This window comes from Chanodichthys erythropterus, chromosome 9, assembly GCF_024489055.1.
Source record: "Chanodichthys erythropterus isolate Z2021 chromosome 9, ASM2448905v1, whole genome shotgun sequence".
Lineage (NCBI taxonomy): Eukaryota > Metazoa > Chordata > Actinopteri > Cypriniformes > Xenocyprididae > Chanodichthys > Chanodichthys erythropterus.
The window spans coordinates 17,222,823-17,233,834 of record NC_090229.1 but is presented as its reverse complement, the minus strand read 5'-3'; the positions used below and the strand labels follow the sequence as shown (position 1 = coordinate 17,233,834).

The following is an 11,012-nucleotide window of genomic DNA, read 5'->3' as shown; positions in this document are numbered from 1 at the left end:
AAGACCATTCATACCTGTCCCTGAACAATGCAACAGGCATCTCCCCCCAAAATCCAAAACATAAAGAGCCTAATGCTGACCTATAAACACTTCTTCAACCCAATAGCATTGTGAGGACGAACAATAGAACCCATTAACTATGTAAATGTGATCTTGAGAGAAAAAAACATTTGCAGGCATTTTTTTTTAAATTTTTGAAAGTGATGTTGTAATTCTGCAGAAGTGGGCTTTGCAGGGTTAATTCAAGAATGTCAAAATCACTGAGTTATTAATGGTCTGACGAGTTAAACTAATTTCTTTTAATTATATTGTTTTTTAGTGCCCAGACACAGTGGAAGAGTGGCAGCAAGTAGCCGTTGGATTCCAGAATCAGTGGCATTTCCCAAATTGCCTGGGTGCTCTGGATGGAAAGCACATTAACATTCGTCCCCCTCCAGGATCTGGATCTAAATTCTTCAACTACAAGCATACATTCTCAATAGTGCTTATGGCACTGGTAGACAGCAACTACAGATTTCTGTATGTTGATGTGGGCTGCAACGGGCGCATTTCAGATGGTGGAGTGTTTGGGGGATGCTCATTGCAGGATGCCTTGGAGAAAAGAACATCCAACATTCCTGCACCTGCACCACTTCCTGAATCGGACCAGCTGGCCCCTTACTGCATTGTGGCTGATGAGGCATTCCCCTTAAAGGAATACCTCATGAAGCCATACCCGAACCGCAAGCTGTCTGTAGAGCAACGCATATTCAATTACAGACTTTCGCGAGCTCGAAGGGTGGTTGAAAATGCATTTGGCATCCTGGCAAATCGTTTTCGCGTCCTACTAACCACCATTAATATTCAAAGCACTGCCAAAGTGGAGGACATTGTTTTGTCTTGCTGTGCTCTGCACAACTTTCTGCGCAAAGAGTGCTGTGAAGTGTACATGGCAGGAATCGACCAGGAAGAACAAGATCATGACACTGTCCCTGGAAGATGGAGAGAAGACCCTGGCCTACAGCAGGCCTCTCTGCCACGCACAACCAACAGTACAACACACGCCAAACAGCTCAGGGATAAACTGTGCCAGTACTTTAATTCGGACACCGGTGCAGTGCCCTTTCAGTGGGGCAAAATATAAGCATGTAGCAAACTTGTTTCTTTCCCCCTTGACCTTGGTTTATGTTTTATAACAATGGTGTGAATTTGCAAAATAAAGTTTATATTTTTACATCATTGTGTTTTGTGATTTTTTTTTTACATAAAGAACAGTGAAGTACCTTTTACACAAAGTCAGTGTTTTATTTTCAAATGTGCAAAAATAGCATTAAGGTAATTTACAGAAAAATATCAACAGTTGGTATTTAAAATAAATAAAATGTACAGAAATATAAACTTTGCATAAGTACTCTAATATAACGTACAACTAAGCGTGACATATTTACTAAATGCTACAATATCTGTTTACAATTTTGCTACATAAAAAATTACAAGTGTGTATACTGATTGGAAGATGCATCCAGTGCATGGTTGTGGCCCACTGAATATTTGAAAATGCAATTATCAACCTCATGCTGGAAATGTGGCAGTAGATGTGGTGGCAAATTCCGCATTCTGTGTTCAAGATTTTTGCAGTAAGCTGAGATGGCATCATTGGTGTTTTCCTGTGATGCCAACTTTTCCAGAGTTTTGCCGATGGTGCGCATCAAGTTTGTGGATTCCTCGCTGGAGGATTCGTCTTGCATCTTCCTGCGCTTCCCTGGAGGCTTTGGTTTTATGTTGGAGCTTTGCAAATGGTCCTTTCTCATGGCTGTGGACTCAGTTCCACAGATGGTGGATTCAGCCAAGGGTGTACTTGACCGTAGGTCAGCATCACTGAAGCTGGGGTCTTCATGGGTGCCAGTCCAGGTGTCACTGTTGGTACCATCTGAGGGTGAACAGGAATCACTATCAGCCGCAGGTTCCTTAAAAAACATAAGATACAAATGTGACAAGTTAATGTAATGGCTTGACTTAATATGCGGAGTTACTTGTGAATAGACTCTTTTAAAGAAGCACTTGCCATCTTACAAAAAGCAAAATGTTTATTTTATTCTGAAATTAAACAATAAATAAATAAATAAATATAAATATATTTGTTTATTTACCATGATCATTAGATTTGAAGTGCTCTCCTTCCTTTTTGTGTGAGGCTCTAGAAACTGCAGGCGGTTCAGGATCCATTGCTGCCTGCCAGTCTTCTGAGCTCCAGAACTTCCTGAGGGTCCTTGTTTCTTATAACGCATGTATTGGGTTCGCAATGAATCCCACCGCTTCTTGAGCTCTTTTCTGAGGGACAAAGTAAAATTTTGTAAGCATTAAGTGTTATGGCTGCTTATTTTGTCACTTTAATGAGTATTTGTTATGCCAACAAATGTTACTTTTTGCTGTATTGTTAATTATATTATTAACAATTTGATTAACTTTAATATTATTATGAAATATGAGATGCTAGCACAGCACATATTAATTACTGTCTGTTTCCATAAACAAACTTAGTTTGGTACACACAAAACACTAAAATGGTTATATTAGTTTTACTATGGACTATTGAACAATTACAAACAAGCTTTCTCAATTGCCAAAAAGGAAATCTTACCTGATATGACGAGTTTATTTTCGATCTCACGCCACAGTTCAGCTTTCAGCACACGGTTGACATAACATTTTTCCGTAATGTCATACAAACCCGGCCTTTCCTGGATCATGTTGATCAATTCGTCTTCACTTGCCTCGTTCCAGATAGCCATGTCTTTCACGTACCTAAGGTAAACAATGTGTGTTCCCTCTTGACTTCGTCGTTTACTTGCTTCGTCACTTCCGTTTTTCTTTTCTCATGCACTGGTTCGCTAGCTGAACAGCCAATCAGAATGATCATATGGCCCGACGGCCCGACGAGGTCCAACGCCGATTCAACATTTCGAATCGGCCGAAACAAAGCCGACGAGGACCAACTTCAGCCGACGGTGCAGAACACACCGAGGAAACTTAGTCGGCCGACGAAGAAAAACTGCCCGACGGCCGACCGTCGGCTTGGTGTGTTCCGGCCTTCACACACACACACACAGAACACTGTAAGAAGATTCTGGATTTCCTCTGAAGATAAGAAAACTTCTATTTTTAGTCTGTTTTATTCTTTCTCAAAACAATATTATTAGTATTTATGGTAGTAGATAAGGACTGGTCCCAAGGCATCCAAAAAAGGATAAATGTGATATCATTTACTCATCATATACTCATGTTTATCCAGACCCGCATGACTAGAAAAATCTTGGATGACCACCTTGTTCTTTTCCATGCAGTTTCAATGAACGTGGTCTGAAGTTTTAAAGTATCAAAAAGGATGCTAAAGTATAATAAACGCAATGTCTAATTCATGGACAAATCATTCCTTTGAGTTTGAACTTTTCAGGACTGATCCAGTACACAAAACCAGTCTGAGTGATTCATTGACTCACTGATGAAGGAGACTTGAATTTAGCAAGAATCTGAACCACATTCATGATACTTTTATGGTGCTTTTGAATCTGTTTGAAGGTTGTAAGCTTTATGAATTCTTCTTTTGTGTTCCACAGAAGTCAGTTAGTCATACTGGTTTGGAATAACATGATTAACAAGCTGAAGTTGCCAAGTCACATTTCACTATCATGCCTGTGCAGAGGCTGTTCCTGAGGAAAGTAAATTGATAAACTCTTGATTGTAGCATATTTTATAACCTACTCAAGTTGCATAAATACAAATCAGCTGAAGTTATACAAAATAAATAAGCAAAACAACTCTGCATTCAAAGTATTCAAAATGAATAGTATTAATAATACTACTACACCATCCTTTCAAAACACATTTGTTAATAGAATGCATCATACTGTACTAGAAGCATGTATAAATGACACAAAAAATGAATTCCAAGTAATTTTATTACAAATTTTTGTTCTTACAATTTTATATAAACATTATATACATAAAACATGTACACAACAAGGCACAAAATTTGCAACATTTTTACGAAGACAAACAGAGCGGCTCTCTCCATTCTTCTGACCTTCAATAATACTGTGAATTCACATAAAATCCTTCTTTCTATTGAAATCCACAGACACAAACACACGTAAAAGTGGTCACCAGGTAACTTGGGAGAGAATTAATTTATGCCTTGGTACAAGGTGTGCATTAGGTTGATAAATAAGCTTGGTTTTACAGTGCTTTTTTTCCTTCATAAGTTAAAAACATACAAAAATATATATATAACAAGCATTGCGCTGTTAAGGAAGAGTCCGAGATCCACAAAATGGATGTTCTGAATGCAACAATAGAAAACATACAAATAGTATCAAAAGATGAAGACCTAGAACCTCAAACAATCCAAAACAGCCCACTGGTAGAAAAAAATGCCCTGAGCAAGTCCAGTAACCAGCAATCAACCATCTGAGCTGGCATTTTTGAGCAGCACAAGTTGTGTTCTACCCACCGAAACAGATATGGTGCCTTATCCCACCAAATGTGTACCAAAACAAACAAAAGTGCTCAGGCCCTGTACCACCTTGGGTCCCTGGATAACAGTGCTTCCTCTCAGTAGTGCAATCTGCAAAAATAAATAAATATTAATAAATACAAGTTAAAAGTTAAGTTAAAATATAGTTTGGGGTTGCATCTGAATGTATATGTACACAAAGCATAATGCGAATAGTAGACATGCATACATACCGTTTTCTAGGTTTTACCTCCCACCCATCACGGCATTTAACAAATGTAATCTCTTGCCCTGGTGATAGCTCAGTCTCTTCAGCACAGAAGGTGAACCTGTGAAAGCAATAGTATAACATTAATGAACAGATTAAAAAGAGAAGAATTTGTTTTAAAAAAAAACAAGTAATTTCACATTCGCAACTAATGAGTACCAAGATAAGACTTACTTCTTCTGTGTTTCTCCTGCTTTGACTCTGATCCTCCGAACCTCCAGAATATGTTTGTCCTGTGTACTTGACCAGGACCAGAATGACGACTTGAAGTATTTCAATGCGGATGACCAGGAATCAGAAGGGCCTTCCCAGCGCAGTGAAATTTTTAGCAGATCACCAATGTCCTCTTCCGTGAAGACGAGAAATGTGTTTGTGAGGTTTAGACCAACTCCCTCAGCACTGCGGAAAAAAAAAAGCCAGGTCAAAAAAAAAAAAAAAACACCTACTTTTTACCCTACTGAAGTTGCTTTCATATTCAAAAGAAGCCATATAAATGATGTTTACCAGTTGATTGGAGAATATTTTTGCAATATAATTTAATCATGAGGTGCTTACATGTCTACACCGAGGTTACTGGTATCATTGTGGGATCCATGTAGTTTGACGTAGAAAGTGGGATCTGAATCACCTGCATTCTTCCTGTCGAACACATGCATCTTCATCTGATAGTGGTAACCTGTAGAGAAAATAACCAGTTCAATATTGCAGCATGCAAATAGAACATTTCAGTGACTCATCATTACCGAATGCGACTTAGAACACTAATTACTCACCACCAAAAGGTGTGTCTGCGCGAGTCTTCAGGTACATCTTGCTGTTTCTCCTCTTCCGCATTTTTTTGGAATTGTAACCAATGCTGTTGCAGCGGTTCTTCCTGCAGCTGAGACAAATGCCCTTCTTGAAGCGATCAGGGCCGGTACATTGAAAGGCGTAGCTCACATGGTCCTTGTTCATGAGGGAGTCCACAAAGAGATGCACTGCCCGCTCATGTTCACACTTCATGACTTCCACAAAGTCTGTGTGGTGACAAGACAAAGGTGGTAAAATGACAGTTGGCAACCATGAAAAGAGTTGGAAATTGCTTAATTTTTTTTTTTTAAAAAAAGGCTTACTTCCTGCAGCAGCAGTGGACAGCACATCTCCTAAAGAACAGCCAGGCTGTACATCCCCACCATTGGGATATATGTCAATGTGCCCAATTGGCTCCTGGATCCCAATACTGACTCCCAAAGCTCCCCGTGTGTATGTGTGCAGAACGTCGACAAAGTCTGCATCATCCGGAGAAAGCCTCTTGTGGGACTCTGTCCCCTCGAACATGGGGCCAGCTGGGTCCAAACCTATTCAAAAAAGACAGATATTTAGGCCCCGATGTGTGCAAAAAGACTGAGCAATTCCAAAGCTTTGTTTCAAAAAGTCAAGATGTCCAAACTCACCAGTTATACGTCCAATATTTCCATTTACAAACGTTCCAGCATATCCAGCAACATGAGCGCCAAGACTGTATCCAATCATGTGCACGTCCTCAAGCTGCAGCTTCTCTTCCTCCTATTAAAAACAGAAATACAATAAATATATTAATAATAGCAATGATTATTATTACTACTATAAGAAATATTAAATAAGAAAAAGGCAATTATATTATTATATTTACTTATTGTTATTTGTTGAATGTAACCAAATTTAAAAGGTTAAATTATTAAAGCTAATACATTTAATTTAATTTAATTAATAAATTAAATATTTGCTTTGTTTCTAAATTCAGAGGGTAAAATATTCTAAAAAGAAATGGTTATCCAATAGGGAAGAGTTCTAAACTGTAAAATAAATAAAAAGTATTAACATTATTGTTCAAAATAGAATATTTGTTTGCTTCATCTAACTAAATTCAAAAGGTGAACTGTTCTAGAAAAGAAAAGACATGATGCCACAAGGCTGATGAGATGTAAAAAAGTCATTATGCTTTCTGCACATCATTGCTGTACCATGCTCAATGCCAGCTGGGGCATCTGTGTGCGTGTGTGGGGGGTTAATATGCTTAGCTGCTCATTTACACTGCTTGCATCTTTCCTGTGTAAACTCTAAAGAACCCAGCTTTGATGCATGAATATGTATTATTCCATGAGAGTACTCATAATGCCTTGGGCTAATTCCCGACATTTCCAAACAACAACAAAAAAAAAAGAACAACAGATCCATCTGGAAAAGACAAATTGTACTTCACCAGGACATCTGCTTTCCTGAGAAAAGATTAATAATACCAACAAAGAACCAATGTACAAGGCCACAAGCAGAGTTTTCACGGTTGCCAGTTCTCTCAAATGCACACAAAGAGAAACGAAACACACCCAGCGGCATGTGTAATATAGATGTACCTGGAGCCAGTCCAAAAGGGTGGCGATGCTCTGCCCAACTCGGCGGGTATGGTTGACGGCATCAGGGTAAAGTTGGTGGGCGAGGCCCAGCCAATCGACCACCACCACATTAGCCTCGGATTCTCGTCTCTGAACAGCAGCCACCAGCTTGTGCATCCAGTTCTCAAACATCCCACTCATCTGTGAAAGATACCACATCCTTTACCAAACCAAACCAGCAAAGATCCAGCAATCACATGTGAAAGTCCAGTATTTGCTTTACATCGGAGAAGTGAATTTAGTGGAATTACACTAGTTTCTGAATAACTTCCATCATTGCTTCAAAGATAAAACATACACTATACATCTTTAAAAAAAAAAAAAAAAAAAAGGCAAATTCAATATTAAAACTAGGCGCATGACCATCTGCAATGTCTCACCGTCCAGCCGTGAATGATCAGAATGGTCTTAACTCTTGCATTGAAGCCACACTCCTTAATGCTTTCCTTTTTCCCAGGTTGGAGGTAACAGCCGTCGCCATCAAGATCCAAAGACTTTCGCATGTTGTACTTGATTCGGTCATGAAGTAGCACCGGATCCATCGTGACGTTATCTTTGGCATCATCTAGAAGGAACAGTAAAATGATGAATGAGTTTATGTAAAATCTCAAAACTCTATATATAATATTGCAAAGACCAAGTGCTTAAGGAATTTCAAAGAGCTTAATTGTTTCATAAGGTGTTGAGCTCGAGTTCATTCATGGCAAGTCTTGTGACAACATCTCGTTTTAATGACTAGCTTGAACAATTGAGCTACTGTAGAGAGAGCAGAACTTGAACTTTTCTATGAACCAATTGATCATTATAAGAATGCCAAATATAGTCTTGATTTGGGATGCAAGTTTACAAACAGTCCACAAAGTTTCAAGAGGACGAAATCACTGCGTTTCCTTACTTGGGCTGAAAAGTTAAAAAAAAACATCAGTTTAACCAATCAGAAGTGAGCTAGAGGTGAAATCCCCCTGTGATAGAAGGAAGTCTTTGAGTCTTTGCATCTTTGTATATTACTAACGCCTACAAACAGGTGGTATTGTTTTTAAAGATGTTAGCTTATGTTTTGAGTGTTAAATAAAAAAAAAATTACACACACACACACACACACACACACACACGTATGTTTCAAACTTAATGTTAACTTAACATTAATAAAAAAAAATAATAATAATGATAATAAAAAAAATACATGACAATGTTACATAAAATCGAGCAAAAACACAGATTAACAAATGTTAAAAAAAAAAATCTGTTATAGCACTCCCCGGTATTCCAAACGTTTATTTTTCACAAATGTTACAGTAATATTGAGTTTTTTTTTGTACCTTTTTAAAAGGGGAAATCGTTTAAAAGTGAAATTTGCCAACACAAAGTCACTGCGGTCGACAACGCGGCAGACAGGACCGTTGGTAAAACGTGGACTTGTCTGGGCGTTTGTTTAAAAGGCATACCCGAAACAAAGTGGATCGTCCGGGTTTTACTTTAGTGAGTCGCCGGACACGTCAAAGAAAGCGGACATTTAACTTTAATGTCATTCATTTTATTTTCATTGACAGGTTCATTCAAGTAGTAGTTTTGACAATGTGAGACTTAACGTGTTTCTTAACAATTTTAAAGAAACAAGAGTGACTGTTAGTGTTAGCCATTGTCCTTGAAGAGAATTATGGTAAACAGAAAGGTTTAAAAATATAAATCAAGGAGGAATTTTGCACACTAATCAATTAATCACAGAATGTATAGTCAGTCAGCAGCAATTAAGTAACTTAGCAAACTAAGGAAAGTCCTCTTACCTTCCAATGGCTCGTTATCGCCGGGTGCACCAGCGGCTATGGCACTGAATGAATGGCACAGCATAAAACATAACAGGCAAATTGCAGTTCTTATTGATTTCTCTACCATAATGTTCAAAGCTTTAAAATATTTTCGTTATTCTTTTGGCAAACTTTAGTAACTGAGGAAGTTTTACGTATTAATCCTTCACTAAGAGGTGCCAGGAAAGTGTATGAACCTGTATCAGGTTGCTCATTAGAGTTTTAAATAGTTTTTTTCAGTCATCTGACCATCGGCAGATATCTACGACAAAATTCTTTCACTCTAATTGGTCAAGCCTCTGGAACTACGTTCGAGGGCGTGGCATATACGTTTGAATGAGTAAGTTCGTCAAAGACTGGCACACACAATTCTCACGCTACTGTTAACCCCATGATCCCCGGGCTCGTGCACGCTGACGCACGGAGCATACCAAAGGAGCCAGCACTGCACATGACTGTGTTTTGTTTACAAATATACAAACGTGGGATGTTTATGTGCTCAAGTCTTTTGGGGTTATTGTTGTTCAGATTTTACAATGTAGGGATGACGGGGCTCTTTCTATGTTATGCATAAATGGTTGTTTTGTCTAGCAGTGGTTATTTCAAAAACGTTGTTCAAAACTGTCCTGAAATTCTGTCACGCCAAATTAAAATGACAACATTATCATATTTTTATAAACAAATATTTGTAAACTTTTTCTTCTTTTTTTTTTTAAAGGTGTACTGGATACTGAATAGCAGTAAAGTTTTATTGAGTTTTTACCCCCCAAAAAATTATATGTAAATATAAAAATGATGTGAATTCCTGTTATGAGATTAATCTTTATTATATGAGAAGATTAAATATTATCTCTCTATATCTTCCACATTAACTACTTTTTAACTTGATAATTTTTTATCTTCTCAATACAAATATGAATAAACAGTATTCCCTTTATGAGACTATAAGGTCAATGAGTTTTCAAGGAACTCTCTCTTTTTTCTTTGGGCAGTAATGTTGGCAGTGTTTATTAGGTTTATGCCTATATGTTGTCAACATTTCAAGGAACTTTCAAAAACAAACCTCAGAGAAATATTCACTGGAGTAAAGTCATGGGAGATATTTTTGAAATGTCCAAAATACATTCACAAGTTGTTTAGGATAAAAGACTAAACTCTTCATCATAGGACAACAAAGGTCTTGTGTGATGAAAAATTATTAACAACTATTTGCCGGAAGTGTCAAGATGAGATACTTTGTTTTAGATGATTTTGCAAACATAAAATTAGAACAGACTACTGGATGTTGGTGAAATCCAAGTGGGTCATATAGAAAAAGCTGGGCCCCCTCCCTCCATTTATATAGTGGATTCTCTTTTAGAAAACGCCCTGTGCATAGAAGACAAGGGCTGCATACTAAAGAGCTATAGAGCTTCACAAAAACACATTATTCATCAGCCACTTTCTGTCTGTGGCACAGAAGTTGGCCGTTTAGACATGTGGATATCAAAAATATTGACCTAGTAATTTAGTGTTTTATCAAATGAACAGGACATGGAATAAATTTAAATAAAAAAAAAAAAACAGACTACTAAATGTAGCATTTTCTGCAACAATTATGCAGTGCGCTTAATTTGATCTCATGCAAGCTTATAGAATGCGACATATGAATCTGTGCACCAGGGTCATTATAGTTAACTAAAACTGAAACTAAAACCATAACATTTATTTTTTTTGTTACTTGAAATAAACTTTAACTGAAATAAAAATGAAATTAAAACTATACAGACATTTAAAAAAAAACTATTAAAAATTAACAAAACAAAATCACACAAAAAATTACTAAAACTTTTAACTAAAATGAAATAAAAATGGAAAATATAAATAAAAACATTCAAAATATTAATAAAAACTATAATGCACTCAATGATAAATATATATGTAAATATAGACTCGGCGATACTCATAACGCTGCTGTGCACAACACATAACAGATTGAAATCTGCCCTGTTATGTAAGAATATATTTGGGTTAGTGTTATAGGTCAAACACATTTA

At 37.3% G+C, this 11,012-nt stretch overlaps 2 protein-coding genes across 3 annotated transcripts; both read right to left on the bottom strand.

Moving 5' to 3' along the window:
- Positions 1 to 1,166: 1,166 nt before the first annotated feature.
- LOC137026385 (uncharacterized) lies at positions 1,167 to 2,295 on the bottom strand. Its single transcript, XM_067393713.1, has 2 exons — positions 2,130 to 2,295; positions 1,167 to 1,946 (listed from the first exon to the last, which is right to left on the bottom strand). The coding sequence occupies exons 1-2, from the start codon at positions 2,265 to 2,267 to the stop codon at positions 1,470 to 1,472; spliced, it is 615 nt and encodes a 204-aa protein (XP_067249814.1). The 5' UTR covers positions 2,268 to 2,295; the 3' UTR covers positions 1,167 to 1,469.
- A 1,636-nt stretch (positions 2,296 to 3,931) lies between these two features.
- Positions 3,932 to 9,230, bottom strand: lipg (lipase, endothelial). 2 transcript variants are annotated; one of them, XM_067394836.1, is made up of 10 exons: positions 8,956 to 9,226; positions 7,552 to 7,736; positions 7,133 to 7,312; positions 6,194 to 6,305; positions 5,873 to 6,097; positions 5,534 to 5,776; positions 5,316 to 5,436; positions 4,935 to 5,159; positions 4,726 to 4,821; positions 3,932 to 4,603 (listed from the first exon to the last, which is right to left on the bottom strand). In XM_067394836.1, exons 1-10 carry the CDS (start codon positions 9,062 to 9,064, stop codon positions 4,591 to 4,593), a joined length of 1,509 nt encoding a protein of 502 aa, XP_067250937.1. In that variant the 5' UTR covers positions 9,065 to 9,226; the 3' UTR covers positions 3,932 to 4,590. The 2 variants fall into 2 exon arrangements, with proteins under 2 accessions (XP_067250937.1, XP_067250936.1); XM_067394835.1 differs by having other exon boundaries at positions 5,534 to 6,097; positions 8,956 to 9,230.
- Positions 9,231 to 11,012: the final 1,782 nt, after the last annotated feature.

Coding starts and splice junctions, on each gene's coding strand:
- LOC137026385 (XM_067393713.1), bottom strand. CDS start 2,267: ATGCGTTATAAGAAACAAGGACCCTCAGGAAGTTCTGGAGCTCAGAAG. Junction 1,947..2,129: donor CTTCAAATCTAATGATCATG/GTAAATAAACAA, acceptor ATGTTTTTTAAG/GAACCTGCGGCTGATAGTGA.
- lipg (XM_067394835.1), bottom strand. CDS start 9,064: ATGGTAGAGAAATCAATAAGAACTGCAATTTGCCTGTTATGTTTTATG. Junction 7,313..7,551: donor TGATCATTCACGGCTGGACG/GTGAGACATTGC, acceptor TATCTTTCACAG/ATGAGTGGGATGTTTGAGAA. Junction 6,098..6,193: donor AAATATTGGACGTATAACTG/GTGAGTTTGGAC, acceptor TTTTTTGAATAG/GTTTGGACCCAGCTGGCCCC.